Here is a 23,862-nt window from a genome sequence, read left to right as displayed (position 1 = left end):
TACCTCCCTGAGGGAGGCCAGGTTCTGGCTCGTGGTTCCCTGATAGGCCAATAGAACTCCACAAAAGATGGCGCCTAATAGTATGGCACTATATCTCGGGCGGGACAGAAATGGTTGGGCACATTTCCTTTCACCACATGCCTTTGTTCACCTAGCAGCAAGTAGGTACTCAGGAGTTAGTCTGCTTTTTGTGGGGTTGCATCCTGGGCAAAGACTTTGATAAAAAAAAAAGGCCTAACATGTATGAATACACTCTGGCTTCCTGTCCCCCAACACAATGAATTATATCATTGTGTTGGGGGACAGTTTCAGGGAACCTCAAGGGGCTTTTCTCAGAAAAGCCCATCACAAACTATCAAAAATTTTAGGCCCCTATCATCTTCTGACAACTAGAACTAAAGACTAGCTAAAAATGCTACAGGTAAACTTAAAAAAATTAAAATACAACATTTTATTAGCATGTAAATGAAAAAGTCACCAACTATTTTCATTCCCATTTTCATATCTTAAATGAAATTTGAATAAATGTATGTCATCACTTCTGTACAGCTCATGTTGTTCTTTTAAGGGGATTTTTTCCTTTCTGAAATTTTCTTCCATTAATTCAAAAAATCTACTCTGAAGCTGAGGCTTGTTTCCAGTAGTTCGCTCCTCATAGCTGATGATGACAGTGGTGTTACTCCGGCAGAGACTTCTCACTGTTGTTACAAGTGGCTCTAGTGACTGTCAAAGAGAAAGATGTTAGTAATGCTCTTCTGAGCTAATAGTTCAAGGATAAATTCAGTCAACTCAGTAACCTAAACATATACAGTTTTGAAAATAATAGCCCACTACAGTATTTTGAAAATATGAGGAAATGTAGACGGTATATTTTGATCCCAACCCGGGATCCTCTTCAGCAGTGAGCGAGAATGATTGATGATTGATGAAGATTAAGCCACCCCAAGAGGTAGCACGGGCATGAATAGCCCGTAAGTGGTAGATTTTTTGGAGTGAATGTGATCTTTGGTCGTGAAGCGAGAATAGTGGAATGATGTTGCGGTTGTTTTAGATTTAGCAAGAATGATGGCTGTGGCTGCTGTTATGGCATCAAGTCAGGTGTCCTGGGAAGAGGTGCATACATTTGGTAATAACTGGGAATGTAATGGGTAAGCATTGGGTAATACCCTCCTTGTTACACAATCGCTCACCAGATCTGGTAACCACTGCCCTGAGGAGATGTTAACATTTGGATTATTGTTTATAAAAGTAGATTTTATTATTTTTTGTTGAAGCCACATTGTTGGGGTTAAATTATACAAGTACCCCATATAATTTTGTGACTGGTCTCACTTACATAATTATATAAAGCTGAGCTTTCTTGGCCATATCTAACAGACCTCTTGCATTCAGTGATGCAGGTTTTTAGATGCCTGCCTGTTTGGCCATAATAAACTTTATTGCAATCACCACAAGAAACCTTATAAATTCCGACGCCCTAAGCTTTATCGTTCTTCTGATGGAAATGAATTAGTAAATGTCTAACTTTATTTGGGTAACTGAAAATAAATTTTGTTTTACCCATTTTGTTTATATTTTTAGCAGTGTGCTCTAAGTTAGTACTACTGTATATGGAATGACCAAGCTGTTCTTAATATCGATCTCCTGCTGCCTAGTGGTGTCTGTCGGGTAATAATTTGTTTTGGCAACCCTGGGCAAAGCTTTTAAAAGCTGTCAAAACAAATTACTACCACACAGACACCACTAGGCAGCAGGAGATTAGTATTAAGAACAGCTTGGAGAGACGACCCGAAAAGCCCACAAATTGTGGGACCAGGTGCATGCAAGAAGAACCAGCCTCCCCCTCCCATTGCCCCATCAAAGGGAGCAACCAACAAAAGGGCCGACGCAAACCCTGCGAGCCAGGCTTCCGAGCAGAGCGAGCACTGCGTCTACCAGACGAAGACGGCGCCGTGGTCATCTCCGACCTGTCTGCTGGCACCACAAGCCTATCCCAACCCAAAGAAGCCCAAGCCCTGGCCTAACTCAATCCAAAGAAGCCCAAGCCCTGGCCTGACCCTTCCAGGAGGGGCAGGAATGACCCTTCCAGGAGGGGCAGGAATGACCCTTCTGGGAGGGGCAGGAACGACCCCTCCCAGGCACAACAAAATCCGAAATGGGATAGCAACTAGCAGAGGCCGCCAACAAAAGACAGCAAACAAGCAGTCAGAGAGAAAGATTGTTGTGTCGATAGCCGAAAAGCAGGCTACACCAGCTGTAGTGCGCCCACACCAGCCAACAAACACTTCCCCACCCAAGGAAGGTTGGAAAGCCCAAAGCTTCCAACACACCCCAAGGGCAAAGACAACCACAAACGAGGAAATCCTCTAATGGGGAGCGATTCCTGAACGCCCCAGAGAAGATAACCCTGACCATGCAAGGGCAGTACTTATGGAGCACCTAGGGAAATTGTCCCTAAGCGCATGCAGCTCCAGTACACTAGAACACCTGGCCAACTCACACTAAAAGTGCAGGAACAGCCTCACAACACTAAACTTCTAAAACAGGAAATCGTGGCCTGAGGTGACATCTGCCCACCAAGCACATCAGTCAAGAACTGGCTGGCGGGTGGCGCTAACAAGCAGGGGGTTAGTTGAACGAAGTTCTGCTTGTTTCTTTTCTTTGTGGGAGAGTTCTTTTGCTATTTTGAAGACATAGGTCATATTTTCAACCAAGCAGTAGTCTGTTTGATTCGCCTACCTTTCTGGGTGACTTTTCTGGTCGATGGCAAGATGACATACTAGTACTTTAACTGTAAAGTCTTCATGGGCCATTGCTCCCTGCGCCTCTCTGAGAGGGCCAGGTTCTGGCTCGTGGTCCCCAGTAAGCATAAGAACTCTGCGACTGAAGACCCCAAATAGTCTAGTACTATATCAGTTTTGATAGTTTCAGAGAGCTGACGGGGCTCCCCACAGAAAAACATGGTGTTGGACCACTTAGTACAACTGAAAGGCAAGAAAAAAGGTGAGAGAGAAAGTGTGGGACAAATATGAGAATAGCTAGATGTGTAATGCACCAAAACAACAACTCATACAACATGAATATAGCTAAACCAGTCCTTGAACACACTTTAAAATTTTGCACACAACAAATTTGCCCTTGCTGAAATTTTTGGGAAACCAAACAAATTGTGCATAGCTAATCCTACCATCATGCACTTATCTGAGTGTTAGAAATAAATTTGATTACAGTACAACATCTCCAAATTGGCACACCTTTAATCTGTGTAGATCAAGAGTGAAAAGTACACATACTGTACAGAAACAAATGTTAGAATATTAGTGTTAAACTGCCAAAACACATGAACCTGTACAATGGAGCCTCAATTTAATGTCACCCCTTGATTTGGTGGAAAGAATTTGCTACTAGACAAAATTTTATTTATAGAACAAGATTTCTGGAAAATCAAAGGCACCTCAATTTATTGTACCAATTCAGCAGAAATATAGTTTTTTTTTTTTTTATTATTATTTTCTACCACAGACATGGCCACACATTTACAATGCTAACCAGCATATATACATTTTCTTCTGTCCTCCATGGACAGGGTTAGAGATGTGTTAAACATATAGTTCAGGGGTTTATTGAACAATCAACCACAGAAGGTGATTCGGTGCTTTTAAAATGCTAAGCTAACCTACATACGTAAATACATAGATACACAGATTTACGTATGCCCTACATAAAGTGTTCGATGTGTCTTTTACATAGTGTCATTAATGTACATTCACAAAGGTGAAATGTAATTCTGATCAGCTTCCATATATACTTTATACACATACATATACTGTACATACACACACACATATACATACATAACATTGTTTAGTGTTTACCTGTAGCCCTGATTCCCTTTACCTATAGCCCTGATTCCCTCCTACAAAAACTTCATCAAATGGGGGGTAATAGCACTAGCTTCTTCAGAATGCTCTGCCCACATTCAAAGTTTTCACTCCATCAGGCTCTCTAACCCCTCACATTTGTTCATATAATTTGTTCCCTGTTACGGACCCGGATCGAGCATCCGAGCACGGAGCAGTGACGACCACGCCATCTGTGGGTCAGCTCCCGAAACCCCCTCCAAACGGACGACGACACCTGGTGAGGACGACGTGTACTGGCTACGAGGGCCAGTTTCCAGTCCCGTTCAGCGCTCAACACAGCCACCGCTGACCTCTGGTGAGGTGGTGCTCAGACACCAACGCCATCTATGGAGTGGATAGGTGGGCGTTTGGGTCTGAGCCTGTAAGTGAGGTGCTTTAGTGTATCCCTGTTATTGATGACGTGTCTGCTTACAGAGTCGACCTGGGACTGCTGTAAGGGATGTTGAATCAGTCTACCCAAGGCAGCCGTCCCCATACCTTGTGCTTTGCTGCAAGCAGCTGTGAGTCGCCTCCCGGATGAACACTGTGGTGTTACCCTGCCTGTGAAGCGGCAGTGAAGGATTGTCGTACCCAGGACCGACTGATGGAGACGATTAACCACTGGGGTATTGTAGACAGGAGAGTGATCTGTGGTATCACACGAGGCTCCTGACTAGGGCGCTACCCTAGTATCGCTCGTGGAGTGACCTGACCAGCGTTGCTGATCCGGAACCTGCCAGCTGTTTTGCTGGACTTGTGGTTGACGGCCTCCACGGCGGTGCCCCCAGTGGAACTGTGTTTTGGCTGGCCTGAGGCCGGGGTAGACTCAGCTTCTCAAAGGATTCGTTGTGAGGCCACGAGAGCACCGAGAGCTTGGATCCAGAGTCTTCAGGAGAAGACAATAGTGTAAATAATTCCCCTGTCCAGTGTTAATACCCCTCCCCCCGTGTAACCTTTTTATATATTATTTATTGGTGATGGAAATAATTATAGTATTAAGTTCTTGACTTTATTTCCCTTCCCCTTTAAGTTACTTGCGTCACGGATCTCATCCCTTGAAAGCCACTACTGGCTTGGGGCCGGATACCCTTCCTCTAACGACATCAGAGTACGAACCCAGTTGCGACCCGAGAGGGCCGTAACATTCCCAATCTCCACTTCCAAAATACTGGTCATCTACCTGCAACATATGATCCCTTTATTTCACCTTTCTAGACATATCTTGTTAAATAATTCTTGTTACTCAAGGATTTTCATCCATTTGTCTGTTAGGGGAAGAAAAGGCATCTTAACACACAAGAAAAAATTTGATTGAGAAAAATTAGTTAGCTTGGGGCTGCCAGAGGAAATACTGGTACTAATTTTGAAATTCACAATTTGACATTACGATTTTGTTCACGATGATTACTTGAAGAGGGTGTCAAGTGGGTTAATATGTTCTTTGATGTCATAGTGAGTGGTTGTCCTCAGTGGTGTGTCGAGAATAAGACCATTTGAAGAGCAACTTGTCTCAGTGGAGCTTGAACTTGCCCTGAGCCTAGAGTGCTTTCAATTATTCCACCTATGGCCCTCACTAAGAGAACAACCAGAGGAGCCATGTTCAGAAAAGCCTTGATTTACCAGAAACCTTGATTTCTAAAATGTGACCATTCCTATTTAGCTCATTAAACTGAGGTGCCACTGTTTCATTTGAAGCATTTTAATATACAAAATTAAAACAGTAAAGAAAATATTTATATGACGGTAAAAACAGACAATTTTATGCACCAAAAAGTATAAAATTCCTAGTTATTCTGAAAAATAATATGAATTACACTGCACTTAAACACACTGCCCATACCAGTATAGAAACAAAATTATATAATTATTATTAATTATCAACATGCTCCATACAATCTGATATAAAACTTGTGTACAGCAGGAGGCTCTTGCAGGCCTCCACCATCACACTACCATATACTTCCCTCCAAATCACACATAAGACAACACCAAGTGCAGAGCTCCTCCCACAAACTATGAGGACAAGAAGCGGTGTTCTCAACGTGGTATGGCCGTTGGCAAACTATGAGGTCTCTACATGTCTGCACACTTGTAGGACACCTGCCCTGCAAGTGTGCAGTCTTATGCAGGTGTCTCCTATGTGCAGTCTTCTTTGCACATTCCCCCACACAGGATGGCTACAGATGTAGAGTCCCAACCCATTACAGAATCCTTACAACATACAGAGTGACCCCCATCCTTTGCTGAAGTCCCTCACACGTCTTCATACTAACATCATCTCTCAGTGCCTCGTTTAAGGGTCCTGATAGTACGGTCAGATTTGTTCTCGGCTCACAGTCAAGAATTGGGGACTCAAATCCTGGGTGGGACAGAAATGGTTGGGCGTATTTCCTGTCACCTAATGCCCCTGTTTACCTAGCAATAAATAGGTACCCAGGAGTTAGTCAGCTTGTTGTGGGGGACCTCAATATAAGCCTAATAAGTATATATACACTGGTTGCCTGTCGTGCGACACAATGAATTATAATTAATTATATTTATTTTTGTCTTCCTGTCTCATTGGATCTTTCCTTGACCCCTTTTTCCCACTGTCATACCTAAGTCCATTCCTGAGTTATACTTTACAAGTGTCCTTGGTCATACCAGCTCATAGCTACATATTTCCTACCAATTAACACAAATCTTATTATCTCCATGCACTTGAATTACACTTGTCAGTTGAATAACTATCATAAGTGATGCTGATGGTGAGGAAAGCTCTTGTGACTGGTACAATCTTTTGTAGGAACCAATATCCATGGAACTTTAAGCACTTGTAGGGTAGTAACTTGAGACTGGCTGATTACTGCACTTGCACAGTTCACATGGAAACTGCAAACAAAATGTCATTTTAAAAAATTCAAAATTAAAAAAAAATCAGTGTTAAAGCATTTACTGTACATTGAAACATTAATTTTTACAGCATTAATTTGTTGCTTACAAAATATGCAAAATAAAACTTGCTGTTTATTAGGATGGAATAAGTGATTTACTTTTTTATGAATAATTGCTTTACACTAGTATTTTTATTTTAATACATCCTGTTCATTTTGTTGTGGATTATATAATTTATTTATACAGTGTACTGTTACTACTGTCACACCTAATGTTGCATTCTAAATTGATTAAACATGCTATTCTTGATCAATTGTTTAATGTTCTGGAGAAGTGACATTTTATCACATATTCAGTCAGCATCAAGACCATTTCATTCAACTAAAAATGCCTTGTGTACAATTTACAATGATTTGATATTGAATACTTCCTCAGAAAATACAGGTATGTCACTGTTGATTTCATTGTAAATCTCAGCTGTATTTGATACCACAATCTATCACTGCAAAAATTTTAAAGTACAGTTGGTTTCATTAGAGAATCACAATTGGGGATCCTGGGTTTGATTCCTAGGCAGGACAGAAATGGTTAGGCATGTTTCTTTTCACCTAATGCCCTTTTCACCTAGCAGTAAATAGGTACCCAAGAGTTAGTTGTCTTGTTGTAGGGTTGCATCCTGTGAAAGGTCAATAGTTTAACCTATTGGGGGAGAGGTGGGGGCTAGATACAAGCCTTGTGTGTGTAATTATCTAAAGTGAAGTTACAGGAGGAAAGCTCTGCTCATAATGTACAAGAATGTAACAACTCTTGTATATATCTAAAAAAAAAAAAAAAAAAAAAAAAAAAAAAAAAAAAAAAAGTCCCATCTTCCCAGTACTGTACTGTACTCTTTGTAGTACTGTATTTTAAAAGTTTCAACGAGATCCGCCCTGTCATACCTGGTTTGCAGTGTTGTTAGCCCTGTGGCCTCCAAACGTTCCTGATACAAGAGATGACTTGGCTCTGGAATGACTTTTGTTGCTTAGTGTTGCACTTTCTCCAGAGCAGCTATGTCCTTCTGATAATGAGGGTTCCATGCCTGGATACAATAATCCAGGTGGGGCACACTAGACACTTATACAGTTGAATGACTACCTTCTTTTCCATAAAGGTAAAGGTACACTTGATTATTCCTAGGATTTGGTTAGCTTTTTTTTTTTCTGCCGCACCCACTTGTTTTACATATTTCATTGAATGATGGATTCTGACTCCAAGGTCCTTTTCTTCATAAATATGTTGTAAGGTAGTGCTGTCAATTGATAGTTGTGACAGATTGTTATGCCCCACATGCAAGATCTTGCATTTATCGACATTAAAAAGCTTTTGCCAGTCTTCTAACCATTTGCAGACTGCATGTAGATCTCTGTATGGGCTCGATATCATTTTCACTTCCCACTTTACCATAATTCTTAGTGTCATCTGCAAATTTTATGATGTGGTTTATAATATTTTCATCTATGTCACTGATGTACAGTACAGTATATGACAAAAAGGGTTGGTCCCAAAATGGACCCTTGTGGCACCCCACTTACCCCATTTCTTCAGTCAGATTCATTCCCATTTAGCAGACCCTTTGTTTTCTTTCTTTTAACCATTGTCTCTTCCATTCCAGTATTCTCCCATTTATTCCATGTGCCTGTAATTTCCTTGCTAGTCTTTCATGTCAAACATGTTTTCATGTTTCATGGACTTTGTCAAACGCTTTAACAAAGTCCATGTAAACTACATCTGCCAGAAGTCCTTTGTCTGTAACAGGGTAGTTGATTAGGGCCCTGATTAGCAGGGCTGCAATTACCGCGTAACGTGGTGGAGGTGGGGACCCTCGATTGTTTCAAGCGTTGGTTGGACATGTATATGAGTGGGATTGGGTCGTTATAAATAGGAACTGCCTCGTATGGGCCAATAGGCCTTCTGCAGCTACCTTTGTTCTTATGTTCTTATGTCTGAATAGCCGGTGACTGTTTCCAGAGGTGTGAGCAGGTTTGTAAGGTTTGTTTACTTCAATTCTTTATTGTCATTTGATGGGCACATAACCCAGATTGATAAAAGTTGCAATTTTCACATTCGTAATCTCTGTCATTAGGAAATTTCTGTGCATGAACTAACCACACATAACTGGCCAAGAAACAGCTGAGCAACAAGGTGTCCCATTACTTTTGGCACTCTACAATGAGAGGAATACAGTATGTATAAAAATGGGTTGCAGTTCCTACATTGGATTTAAAGTGAAACAAATCCTATGCACTAGAATACAGAGCCAAGACAGTAAACATTGTGTCACTGTCCAGATACTTAAATAATCAAGGAGCTACAGTGCATTTTATAACTGGTTGTTCATGTTTGTTAAGACTTAAGAATCTGTTCAGTTTTATATCACAGTTGACTTCATATTTCTTCCTAGAGCTTATGAACCTGATGATCATGTTGTCACTGTTTAATATAAAAGACTTAGGAAAATGATTAGGGATAAAATAAATTTAAAGGATGAGTAGTTTGGGCCATGATGAGCCTTTGTGCAGGAAGTAGAGCGAGTGATCAAATACATGGTGTAATCAGTGACTAGACTGATATTATAGGATAAGGGTAAATATCAGGACAGAGCACTAAACCATTATGACAATATAGCATTTGGAAGGGATGAGGATAAGGATTTGCAATCAGAGGGAAGGAAGGAATGATGCCCAACCACTCGGGCATCATTCCTTCCCTTCCTTGACAGTTGGGGCTTGAACACCGACCTGTAAGAAGCGAGGCTGAATGCCATGCATGGATGGAGTCCAATTAAAAATCCTAGAAACAGATATGGTAAATGTCATTTTTATATAATTATTTTCCTTTTACTAATTACTCTCCTCCTTCTTCCAGGCTGATACCTTCTCAACAAATAAAAGTGAAAAACAGGATAGAGATGACAAAACTAATTTTTGTTCTCCATACTGCTAATTTCTGGGCAAGATATTTAATACAGTTATCTGTGAAGTACAAATCTGAAGATTATTCTCATGATCCTTCATTGTGGGGTGGCTATAAATGCTGCAATAAAAAAACTTTAAAAATATACAGAAGTGAAGCACAGAGCTAACCTCTTCATAATATATGCAGTCAGCCAGCACAAGAACATCAGGAGCAGTGAGAGCAGCACCTTGCTCCAAGTTCCCCCATGTTAGCTCTCTGGCATCAACTACACACTCAAGAATATCTTGATTTTGATGAATATTTTTCCTCATAAGGGGAAGAAACTGTGGCAGATCAGTAATGGTCACCTTTGATGCCCTGCAAACAAGATACAAAACTTAATTAATTATATTATAAGGTTAAATTTATGATTAGATTATTAATTTTAGCTTTCTGCTTCATTTTCCAAGTATAGAGGAAAGGAACAAAACTACTGTTTTCTCAGGTAGGGAATGATGTTACTTTGCTGTTTCTTCACCAGCATATATATCTGCAAAGTTATGTTCTTGGCTCCATTCTCCAGCTCAACTTTTTTACCCTCCAATGTTAGTGTTTGCAATTTATAATCTGCTAATGAAAGATGTTAATTGCAAGCAGTACAGTATTGGTACAGCTAAGTGGTACTGTATACATGACAGTCGAGCTAAGTTAATTAAAGTCATTTCCTTCAAAATTTACTTGAGAAGGCATGATTTTCTTCTGCTGTTGAATCCTTATTCTGCAATTAAATTACAAAATTTATGTTTTATACAACATTGATATAATCCAACTTGCAATGAGCACAAAATGTTAGATCAATCACATGACCAGTAAGAATGAAATGAGTTGATACTATTATAACAAGATCATGGGCTTTGCTCATTTTTTAAATTAAAATTTATGAGATGTGGTACAAGAAATTTTAAAAGTATATTTTCATGCAATAGTTTATAGACTAACCCCAAAAGGGCAGCAGTAAGACCAACACATCCAGTTCCTGAGCCTAACTCCACCACATGACATCCTGAGAGCAGCACAGGCTTTACATCTGTAAATATTACAGAAATTAGTGGAAGGGAAAGATATAAAATGTTAAACGGTTTGCTTATTAGTTGTATGCTGGCTCTTGAACACGATTCATGCACTTTGTGACAATAAACACTTTTAAGCCAATATACAAAGGCATTCTCCATGTATCTAGCAAACATTACAAGTTAAAAAATAAATAAAAATATCATAATTAAATGAAAATGATAAGGTAACCATATAAATTACAGTATTTAAAGAAAAAATTTACCCCTCTTTATATTTTAATATTATTTATGCTCAATTTTCAATGTGTGAGTTTCATGACAATATGTGTATTAAATCTGTTTCAGGCACTAAGCTTCTTGATCTGTGGTACTGTAGGCTACCTTTAAAAACTGCTCTGTACTTAGGTTGAACTTTTCTTTATCTGTGATTCCAGTTAAAAATGTTGTAGTCACTTCCTTAGCATAGCATTTGTGTGTGGATTAACAAGCATTGCAATGACACATTTGTACAGTACATATCTAGCCTCAAAATAAATTATAAAAATCCTTCACTTTAGAGGAGTCATCCAACAGGACTTGTATGGGAAAAGCAACACTCACACTTGGCTAAAAACCTTGATTATAGTGCATTATAGTGCAGAGGGATAAAAAGTGAGCTTTATTACCAATTTAAATGTGGATCTTGAGAACCCTTACCTAACCTAAAGATTGTGAATACAGTACGTAGGCTACAGGTCTGGGAGGCAATGCACTACTGTAACACTTCAAGCATAGAACTGAACTGACCGTAAGGCCGAGGTGTCCATGCGAGAGCTTTCTGCTTGTCAAAGTACTTGGCCAGGACGATGGCTGCATCCCACACAACACTTCCTGCGTCGCCCTCACTTTCCTGACTCACATATAAACTTTTTCCTATTGACTCAAACTCTATTTGTCTTGTGAACATCATTGTTGGTTCAGAGAAGTAATCTGCCCCAGCAGAACAGCCTCTTCCTCAGTCAAAAAATGTAATCAGTTATATAATTTATATAATTTTATATAATTATTATTTATATAATATAATTATTTATATAATTATAAATTAATATATATATATTATATATATATATATAATATACAGTACTAACATTAATTATTATACAGCATATAATTAATTTAAATTTATAATTATAATATTTAATAATAATAATATTTATTTAGGAAAATAATAAAATGGGATACAAGAAGAATGTTGGTTTTTAGGTAGGGGAAGTATATACTATGCCTAAAGCCACTAGTATGCACAGCTTTTTGGCCAACACGTGGAAAAAACCTAAAAGCTAAGACTTAACGCTAATTGAGATCAAAATAAAAAATGAACTGAAGTAAAAACAAAATTACAATACTGTAATTACATAGTAGAGCAGAAATTGTAACAGAACCGCAGATACTAATTTTCACTAAATAAACTGAAGGAATAATAATATTTTTTAGTTTACACAACAGAAATCAGCCGTTTTACATGTTCTGTCATTAATGTTCAATACAGTAATAGCAAAACACAGGTTAACATTTAGAAGGTAAGGTAGGTTACATAGAGTTTATTAGATAACATATGCATGCAAGAAAATACTATCAAATTTATATATGAAAAGTTTTATATGTACTACATAACTTCCAGAAAATAATTTGTGTTTTTATATCGGTTTGTTACGCGCACCAAACATGTACACTGTACTGCCTACCATTATACATTATAACTATGATGAACCTAGAACCCTACACAGCATCCTGTTAGGTAGGGCAGTGTTAGGTAGGGCAGTGTTAGGTAAGGCCAGCAGGCAGGTGGTGAGATGTACTCACCTAGTTGTGCTTGTGGGGGTTGAGCTTTGGCTCTTTGGTCCCACCTCTCAACTGTCAATCAACGGGTCCATAGAATTACCCCAATCATCCCAAAACAGGCCAAAACTACCCAAAACGTATTAGCATTACGTAAGTAATGAAGAAATATGGTATATTTACTTACTATAATGTTGGTGCTACACGTAGAACATGATCAAACCTATTTTTTCTCTCAAATAATCTAATTTCATAACGAAATGAGACGTAAATATGTGAGAGGTGACGCCATAGGAAGTCGACGGTCCAAGCGACAATTGTGTGGAGCGACTTATCCAAGATATATGGTCGCCTGGAGAGTGTTTGCTGCCATAACAGCCTCCTGTACACAGTGATCCAGTCGTCGTATTTCATGGCTCAAATTGTCGCAAATTTAATTGGTAATATTAACAAGTAGAATGTGTATTTATAATAATATTTTTCATAAACAGCCACAAAATATTTAATATTTATTAAAAAAAAGTGTCTGGAAGTTAAATCAATTCCACATGACAATAAATTTGTTATATAGATACTAGCGTTATTCGTTGGTATGCGTTCGCTATTTAAACTACTCCAGTCCTTTTCGTTCATAAAACACCGAACCCTACACGCTCTCTGATATATTGCTTAATTAACAAATATTCACAAATAAAGATTATATTTATATATGTTATCAGAAAGGCAGATATAAAATAGTTTGTGTTAATGCATCACAGAGATTATACCTTATTAGAGAGGAAAAATATTCATATTTTAAACAAGGCTTCTTGGCCGACGCTCTCCCTTTCGATGGGAACTATGACCTTTTGAAAATCAATGTTAATTGAATCTATATATTATAAAAAACGAAGTTTTTTATGTCATCAGAAAGACATATAAGCTGCATGTTAATACTTTGGTATAAATATAACTGAAGTGAAAGCGAAGATATATGCCTTTTTATAGTTACTTGATGGCTCGCTCAGGGAGTGTGAAGGCCTGCACACAAGCCAATCAATTTTATAATTAATGTACATATATGCAAAGTAACGTCAAAGGTTTTTATTTCAGAATGAAGACAGATGTAAGAGGAATAATAAGAGGAAATGAAGATGAAGAAATGATAAAAAGAATGGCAATAGTGGATAGTAGTAACACACTTAAGAATTATTCAGTAATAAATACAAACTCGTCCTTCACCTATGATAAAGGAAAGTCAACTTGGAAGGATTCAATTTACATGAGATTAAGATTAGGATACAAATATATCTGGCAATACGGAGTTGATGTCAGTGAAAAAGATAAGGAGTGTAAATTATGTAGTATGCCGCACGCCCACACCTTAGAACATTATGTATTATAGTGTCAACTTATTGATAACTATAGAAATAAGGAAATAAGTAATGTACCACATCAAATTGTTTGTATGTGTGATAATGGTATGATAGACAGTATACTTAGGAGCTACAAAAATTTTGCCCCAAGAGTGTAACAATTGTATGCTGTACTTACTATATTAACCTGCAATGTTAAATGGGATTCTTGTAATGTTAATTGTCTATTTGTACTTACTGAATTTGTGCGCCCCTTGAGGGACTTGAAGTAGAGGGGGTAGAAATAGCCTAAGTTACTCTATCCCTTTGAGATGTATTTTTTTCTTGTCTCAATAAACATACTTGAACTTGAACTATAAATATTTTTGGCTTCCTGACCATAAAGTTACCGCCGCAGTCGAGGGTAAGAGACCGGATGTACCCCATATACAAGCCGCACTAGCTATTAGTTCATAAAAGCTGACAACTTACCCAGATAAACATTACTTCCTAATTATATATATATATGCAAATAATACAATTAAAATGTTTAAAACATGATTATATATATGTATCATGTGGACAGTTTTTAATGTAATTTTTTCTCCTGATATTCGGGTTCTTTATTATGCTTCATCTTGAGGCAAAGCCCAATACCTTACGCCATATTGATGCTCTGTCCACAGATCATTCTCTCTCTCTCTCTCTCTCAAATCATATACATTGATGGTTTCCTACACCGCCACACGGGTGCAGCTGCAAGTGCAGTTGCCTCTACCCATCAGACAGAACTATTTGCCTTGCTTGTTACACTAAAATGTGTACAAGTGTGTGTGTCTATGTATGTATTAACACGATATACTGAACGGGGTGAGAATAGCTTGAGCTACCTCATCCATTTGTGTGTATTTTACCTCAATAAACTTATTTCAATTTCAATTTCAATTCAAGTCTCCAAACTTGATGCATTAATTGTAAGTGATTTTCTACCATCCTGCGTTAATTGTAAGTGATTTCTATCATGCTTAATTGCGCGCAACTCTTTAAGACACAATTGTAACATAACCGTGTCTGAAGCTAGACAGAAAACACAACATTATTAGTGATGGTAACATAAGCCATTTCATGTGAATTCCATCTTCGTTGACCTCCGAAACTTGAGGAATGGTCCAGAAAATAGCTACTAAAGTTTAAGTCAAGTGTGAAGATACTTTAGTTGATACTTAGATACTTCCAATAAGTGTAAACATAAGTGCTGACGATGCTACCTTCCTCTATTCAGACCCCAACCCAAACGCACTATATAATAATGAAAATAATAGATTTAAAAAGTCCACTCATGGATGTAAACTAACAAACTCACATCAAACATAAAAAAGACCAACTACTATTTTTGTTCGAAAGTAAATCCTGAAACCAAATTCAACTTCAGATACACAATGTTAACATTAGCAATAATGATTATGGAAAGTTCCTTGACCTATACATAGACAAGAGACTGAACTTCAGCACCCACATACAACACATATGTGGGTGTATACACACACACACACACACACACACACACACACACACACACACACACACACACACACACACACACACACGCGCGCACACACGCACACACACACACGCACACACACACACACACACACACGCACGCACACACACACGCACACACACGCACACACACACACACACACACACACACACACACACACACACACACACACCAGGAAGACATTTACAGAGAGTAGGGAATTAATTAGGTATCTGGTAGCTAGTTAAGTGGTTTGGGATTTATATCTTGAGGTACTGTATACAATGTTCACAACATAGCAATGTATAATCATTTCATTGTATACAACACATTTTGGTGAAATCCCACGGTATTCCTAGACCAGAATCATAAACATCTCTGACTTCCCACAGCAAGGCGCCGGGCACCGCGGGCTCCAGGCATGATGATTTATGTTTATTTCTCAGAGCAGTAAACAGCCTGCGGCAAAGCTACCCATATGTGTAGAGCTCAGTACTACAGATGAAGAACAACAACGTAAACATTTTTGACGTTGAGTAGCTTGCTCAAACACCACTAATTTCCATGAAATAAATATAGACAAAACATTTCTGCTACAAAAATAAATGAGAGTAAGAATGCTTGTGGTCTCTTGAAGTGCAGGATAATTAAAATAAGTTTTATATTTTATAGATATAGTACTTGTTTACAGACTATATAAATCACCACGTTAATTTCAGTACAACCTAATTGTTCTTTCGGTTATTGAGATTCTGCATTTCTTGGTCCCGCTTCTCAACTCTCCAATAACTGGTATATTACAGTACTGAAATCAATGTATGTATCATTTATATTTTCGGTTTACATTACGACCGTTAATTTATAACCTTGGCGGAAACTGGGTCAAAGGCTCTTGTTGTTCATGGCTCGTCGCTGAGTCGGAACTTAAGATAAATTGGAATTGGATAAATTGGATAAAAAACCATATCAGCGTAAGCGCCCCCGAAGTGAAAGAGCAGTTTAATGCTATATAATAAATGTGTTTTGGAAATAGTAGCTGACGATTTTGTGTTGATATTGCATATCTCTTACCTAATTTGTATTATGAAATATGACATGATAGTGCGTTACAGACTTCAGTTAGGAAATAATTGGACTTGTAATGTGATTACTGATCCATCTGTATCCCAGTCATTTTACTATGTTAATTTTATGTAATTTATTCTTAAGCTTAATAACATTATTTAAATGTGCTAAATTTCCATTTTTATATATATATATATATATATATATATATATATATATATATATATATATATATATATATATATATGTCGTACCTAGTAGCCAGAACTCACTTCTCAGCCTACTATTCAAGGCCCGATTTGCCTATTAAGCCAAGTTTTCCTGAATTAATATATTTACTATAATTTTTTTCTTATGAAATGATAAAGCAACCCTTTTCTCTATGTATGAGGTCAATTTTTTTTTATTGGAGTTAAAATTAACGTAGATATATGACCGAACCTAACCAACCCTACCTAACCTAACCTAACCTATATTTATAGGTAAGGTTAGGTTAGGTAGCCAAAAAAAGCTAGGTTAGGTTAGGTTAGGAAGGTTAGGTAGACGAAAAAACATTAATTCATGAAAACTTGGCTTATTAGGCAAATCTGGCCTTGAATAGTAGGCTCAGAAGTGCGTTCTGGCTATTAGGTACGACATATATATATATATATATATATATATATTATGTTTCCAAATTTCTGATGATATACAACATATTGTGGTTTATAATTAAGTTCTTATTAATAGTGATCCTGCATCAAAATTAACAATGTTCAAATTCGGTTTTGTATGTTAAAATTAACTACATTTTTATGTTAATTTCTTTCTGTAAATAATGATGATAAAGTGCAATAAAGGTATGATTGAGACAATGTTAAATCGTTAAATCCTAAATATATCTTGAGTCTTATACTTGAAATATTAAATGAACATATAGTGTGTAGTGTAGTGTTTCAATTATTATTAAGAGGGAAGGGTTGGGGGTAATGGTTCATATGTCCACATTCGAATGCCCCTCTTCCCAGGACTGGGGGTGCGGGAGTGTACAATAAACTATACCCACCTCCGGCAGCAGCTTGTCGAAGGCGGAAGTGGAGTCTAGGCCGTTTGTCATGAAAATTATAGTGTGATGGCTCTTATTTTTATTATGGGTACATAATAAGATTATGCCTTTATTCTTAATTTATATTACAATGCTGGTAAAATACACTTCTTGATGAGTATGGAGTACAAATGAACTCATTGTGTACCCTATACTCACAGGATGAGTATAGGGTACACAATAAACTACCACTCACATCATGGGTATGGGTTGCACAAGAAACTATCGGAGAGCAGAGTATGGAAAGCAAAGTAAACAAAGATTCACACGATGAGAAAGGGTTCCACAATGTCCTATGACTCACAGGATGAGTATGAGGTGCATAATAAATTACCATTCATAGGATGAGTATGGGTTTCACAATAAACTAAAGGTAACAGGATGAGCATGGGTTGCACAAACTATTGGTAACAGGATGGGTATGGGTTGCACAATAAATTACTGTGCTAGGATGAGTGTGAGTAGGATATATATATAAACATATTGTGGTTTATAATTAAGTTCTTAATAGTGATCCTATCCTGCATCATAATTTACATAATATATATATATATATATATATATATATATATATATATATATATATATATATATATATATATATATATATATATATATATGTATATATATATAATTAGGAAGTAATGTTTATTTGGGTAAGTTGTCAGCTTATATGAACTAATAGCTAGTGTGGCTTGTATATGGGGTACATCCGGTGTCTTACCCTCGACGGTACCCTCCTTACCCTTATCCGCGGCGGTACCTTTATGGTCAGGAAGCCACGGATATTTACAATGGGGCTCGGTCAGTCAATATGATTCCTTTGACATCACTAAACTAACTCTTATGTATTCTGTTCTCGTATTGACAATTTGAATGACATCAAGAATATTTTGAATATCTTCTGATATAGATGGTGCTGTAGTTGATTGTTGTTCATGACAAGTCCAATGGGTCATTAGCATCGCTCAGATTAGTGGGAAGAAATTCTTGCTGCAACAATGTGTGTTCTCAGAGCTAACTAGGGTAACTAAAATACTTATTTCCTAAATAAATACTTTAATTGTAAATATTTGAAAATATATGGTATGTATCATCGGCGTGAATGCATTTTGGTTCTACAAGGTAGCCAACTCCATCAAAATATTAAATATGTACCCAACTCAATTAACGATTAATCAACCAATTACTCCATGGGATAACTTGGATCTAGCAGTTGATTTTGTAAATGCACCCAAGAAAGATAATGTACACTCTACATTATTAAAACAGTTAACACTGTGAAGCATCACTGAAAGTACTCAGAGTATGGGTAACGATGTGTATCAGTGCTATACCGACGGTTCTGTAGAAGAAGGTGGACGATGTACCGGATGTGCATGTAATATATTTGAACAATCTTCTCTCTTACATACATGAATGAAGCGCTATGCTAAACTGTGTATAATTACTATTTGAGTACTGGAACACTTGATGATATATTGAACTTGTACCCTAGATTGACGATGTAACGTATCAATTATACAATGAATGTATGTGATGTAACTCTATAACCTGAGCTTGTGAAAGCACCTTAATCACCTTCAGTGATTAAGTGCTTAATTGCACACTAGTTTCTCTATCAGTTATCTCACCCTGTCAGAGTAAAAGAGACAAATATATGTGTATGTATGTGTTCAGAATTCAATTTCACCTTTGTAAATGCACGTTAATGACACTATGTAAAAGACACATCGAACACTTTATGTAGGGAATACGTAAATCTGTGTATTTATGTATTTACGTATGTAGCTTAGCCTAGCATTTTAAAAACACTACAATCACCTTATGTGGTTGATTGTTCAATAAATCCCTGAACTATATGTTTAACAAATCTCTAACCCTATCAATGGAGTTAGTTTAGTTCTTATATTATGCACCCTATACCCATCTTGTGGGCGGTAGTGGAAAGGGTTAGAGTCCATGGCGGACTGAAGAAAATGTATATATGATGGTTAGCATTGTTAATGTGTGGCCACGTCTGTGGTAGAAAATAATACAAAAAAATCAAATAAAGGTATTATTGAAACTTTATACGAAAACATTAAATCCTAAATATATCTTTAATATTATACTTGAAATATGGTATACTTTGCTCTCTCCATCGTACTTCTGCACCTGCTGGCAAGTGGTTCGGTGCAGTGTGCAGGTGATGTTCATTACTGGGTGAGCTGGCAAGTGGTGCTCACCTGCCAGCTCACCCAACGAAAATTTGGTTTTTAATACACTTACACATTTATTGGGTCTTTCCTTCACCTTCATTCAAGCACTAGGGTATTACAGTAAGTGTTTTAATTATAATATTTATTAACGTTATTATTTTTAATTTTTATTATTATTAGTATTATTATTAACAGGAGAGGATCGAGTGTGTGTGTGTGGGGGGGGGGGGGGAATAATGGTACACATGTCCACATCCCAATGCCCGCCCTTCCAGGACTGGGGGTGCGGGGGTGTACAATAAACTATACCCACATCCGGCGGCAGCTTGTCGAAGGCGGAAGTGTAGCCTAGAGAATTTGTCATGATAATTAGTGATGACTCTTATTTTGATTATGGGTCTGTAATCCAGTTAAGCTTTTATTCTTAATTTATATTACAATGCTGGTAAAATACACTTCTTGATGATGAGTATGGAGTACAAATGAACTCATTGTGTACCCAAGTTCAAGTTCAAGTATGTTTATTGAGATAAGCAATAAATAAATCTCAAAGGGATAGAGTAGCTTAGGCTATTTCAACCCCCCTCTAATTCAAGTCCCTCAAGGGGCGCACAAATACTGTGACTACAAATAGACAAATAACATTACAAGAATCCAAACAAGAATTGTGAACCCTATACTCACAGGATGAATATAGGGTACACAATAAACTACCACTCACATCATGGGTATGGGTTGCACAAGAAACTATCGCGCAGAGGATGAATATGGAGAGCAAAGTAAACAAAGATTCACACGATGAGAAAGGGTTGCGCAATGTCCTATGACTCACAGAATGAGTATTAGCTGCACAATAAACTACAGGTCACAGGATAAGTATGGGTTGCACAATAAATTACAGGTCACAGGATGGGTATGGGCTGCACAAACTACCGGTAACAGGATGAGTATGGGATGCACAATAAATTACGGGCCACAGGATGAGTATGGGTTGCACAAACTACTGGTAACAAGATGAGTATGGGATGCACAATAAATTACCGCACAGAGGATGAGTATAGGGTGCACAAACTGGTTGGGTAAATGGAAATGGTTGGGTACATTTCCTTTCACCTAATGCGACTATTCATGTGTCCGGACTTTCAATTCAGTTATATTTATGCCAAAGTATTAACATGCAGCTTATATTTATGTCTTTATGATGACATAGAAAACTTCGTTTATTACAATATCTAGATTAAATTAACATTGATCTTCGGAAGGTCATAGTTCCCATATCGGTAAGGAGAGCGTCGGCCATGAAGCCTTGTTTAAAGTATGAATATTTTTCCTCTCTAATAAGGTATAATCTCTGTGATGGATTCACAAAAACTATTTTATATCTGCCTTTCTGATAACATATACAAATATAATCTTTATTTGTGAATATTTGTTAATTAAGCAATATATCAGAGGGCGTGTAGGGTTCGGTGTTCAATGAACGAAAAGGACTGGATCACTGTGTACAGGAGGCTGATATGGCAGCAAACACTCTCCTGGCGACCATATTTCTTGGATAAGTCGCTCCACACAATTGTCGCTTGGACCGTCGACTTCCTATGGCGTCACCTCTCACATATTTACGTCTCATTTCGTTATGAAATTAGATTATTTCAGAGAAAAAATAGGTTTGATCATGTTCTACGTGTAGCACCAACATTATAGTAAGTAAATATACCATATTTCTTCATTACTTACGTAATGCTAATACGTTTTGGGTAGTTTTGGCCTGTTTTGGGCGATTGGGGTAATTCTATGGACCGCACCACATCACTTCCTAATGCATTCCATTTGTCAACCACTCTGACACTAAAAAAGTTCTTTCTAATATCTCTGTGGTTCATTTGGGCACTCAGTTTCCACCTGTGTCCCCTTGTGCGTGTGCCCCTTGTGTTAAATAGCCTGTCTTTATCTACCTTTATCTTTGTGTTAAGGTTGTGATGACCCAGGTCATTATTAACAGTACTGTAGTATTTAGCGTGTGTGTGTGGGGGTGGGTCAGAATAGATGAAGTAGTACACTATCGTCAGCAAATAATATAGCTTTAAGAATGGTAGAAATATTTGGCAAATGATTGATGTATATAAGAAATAGGAGCAATATATATATGAAGGAAGTAGCTCACTGTAGACCAGACCACACACTAGAAAGTGAAGGGACGACGACGTTTGGGTCCGTGGAGGACCGTTGTCCAGTGGAGTGTGTGTACGGTGTGTGTAAGTAAATTTAATTTTGTGAGTGTGTACGGATGGTCTTGAGTACCATGTGTACTCAACGACGGAAACGTCCCAAACGGACCGAAACGTCTGTTGTTGTTTTAGATTCAGCAGCACGGGCTATGGTGAGCCCGTAGTGGACTAGCTTACCTGGCACAGGAGCGGGGCAAGTAGCACGGGCTATGGTGAGCCTCGTCTCTGTGTGTGCCGAAACGTCTGATGATGATTGATGAAGATTAAGCCACCCAAGAGGTGGCACGGGCATGACTGCCACGGAGGCAGTCTCCATGGTGTAGTGGTAAGACACTCGCCTGGCGTTCCGCGAGCGCTGTCATGGGTTCGTATCCTGGCCGGGGAGGATTTACTGGGCGCAATTCCTTAACTGTAGCCTCTGTTTAACGCAACAGTAAAATGTGTACTTGGATGAAAAAACGATTCTTCGCGGCAGGGGATCGTATTCCAGGGACCATAGGATTAAGGACTTGCCCGAAACACTACGCGTACTAGTGGCTGTACAAGAATGTAACAACTCTTGTATATATCTAAAAAAAAAAAAAAAAAAAAAAAAAAAAAAAAAAAAAAAATAGCCCGTATTAGTGGTGCCGTGGTGGCCCTTTTGAGCCATTACCAGTATTAAGAGCTGATACTGGAGATCTGTGGAGGCGCGACTGTATCCTGCGTGACGGGACATGTCTCCCGGACTAAATGGTGACCAAATGGTCATGAAACATCTGTTGTTGATTCTGCTACTCTGAACAAGTTTCAAGTAGCACGGGCTATGGTGAGCCCGCACCCATAGTACCCCGAAACGTCGTCCCTTCACTTTCTAGTGACTCCTCGTCTGCATAGCTCACTGTAAATATAAGTTATTTAGCTTACTTGTGGTCGTTATTATTATTATCGTACCCATTGCTGATACATTCAACTGTAAAATGAGCCTATCAAGACTGTAACTTGCTTAACCAAGTTAGTTTTGGGGGTTCAGTTCCTGAGCCCATATGCTTCTGTAACCTTTTGTAACCGTATGTACTACCTCTGTCTATAAATCCATCAACTTTTGTATTTCACCTTGTATATGTATGTACTTTACCTGAATAAATATTTGTATTTTTTGTATTTTGTTTTTTTTTACCCACTTCCGCCCACAGGATGGACATGCTGGGTATGGGGTGCATAATAAATGAACTAACCTACTTTGGGTTGAGTCTAGTTCATTACTTCGGTTTCACTTCAGAGCCTTGCAACCATGCACAGAACTTTCTGTTGGTGAGATAACCTTGTAACCATTGTAGCAGTTGGCCAAGTGAACGTGTTCCTTCATGGAGTGGGAGGTTATCTTGAGGTTATCTTGAGATTATTTCGGGGCTTTAGTGCCCCCGCGGCCCGGTCCTCAACCAGGCCTCCACCCCCAGGAAGCAGCCCGTGACAGCTGACTAACACCCAGGCACCTATATTTTACGGCATAGGGTGAAAGAAACTGCCCATTGTTTCTCGCCGGCGCCTGGGATCGAACCCAGGATCACAAGTCCAGCGTGCTGTCCGCTCGGCCGACCGGCTCCCTCAGGTCCCCCCTGAGAGGTGTAAGTCAGCACGTGTTACACACCACCAGTCTGCTCCAGGTCACCAACATTAACAATGAACACTTCTGGCACCAGTGTCCACTACTGCTGCTCTGGTCAATTATATCATGTATTCACGCCGTCACTGTTACCACGTCACGGTAGTTTCCTCGCCAGTAACATGCATATAAGAGGCAAAAATGTGAAAATGGATTTTTAGAGA

At 38.3% G+C, this 23,862-nt stretch overlaps 1 protein-coding gene and 1 long non-coding RNA gene across 10 annotated transcripts in view; one reads left to right on the top strand and one right to left on the bottom strand.

Moving 5' to 3' along the window:
• Positions 1–436: 436 nt before the first annotated feature.
• The window catches only part of LOC123762985 (protein N-lysine methyltransferase METTL21D), a 59,496-nt gene continuing 36,070 nt past the window's right edge, over positions 437–23,862 (bottom strand). For 3 of the 9 annotated variants that reach the window (XM_045749867.2, XM_045749865.2, XM_045749864.2), the window contains 4 exons: positions 11,570–11,772; positions 10,710–10,797; positions 9,899–10,088; positions 437–723 (listed from right to left, as the gene is read on the bottom strand). In XM_045749867.2, the coding sequence (XP_045605823.1) occupies positions 475–723; positions 9,899–10,088; positions 10,710–10,797; positions 11,570–11,732 (690 nt within the window). In that variant the 5' untranslated portion in view covers positions 11,733–11,772 and the 3' untranslated portion in view covers positions 437–474. The other 6 variants (XM_045749868.1, XM_069302161.1, XM_045749869.2 and 3 more) reach the window with 6 other exon arrangements.
• On the top strand, positions 12,762–14,309 carry LOC138350776 (uncharacterized). Its single transcript, XR_011222283.1, has 2 exons — positions 12,762–13,041; positions 13,694–14,309. It is a non-coding gene; the product is annotated as an uncharacterized lncRNA (long non-coding RNA).

Source organism: Procambarus clarkii, chromosome 47, assembly GCF_040958095.1.
Source record: "Procambarus clarkii isolate CNS0578487 chromosome 47, FALCON_Pclarkii_2.0, whole genome shotgun sequence".
NCBI classification, from domain to species: Eukaryota; Metazoa; Arthropoda; class Malacostraca; order Decapoda; family Cambaridae; genus Procambarus; species Procambarus clarkii.
This window is presented reverse-complemented; position numbering and strand designations above follow the sequence as displayed.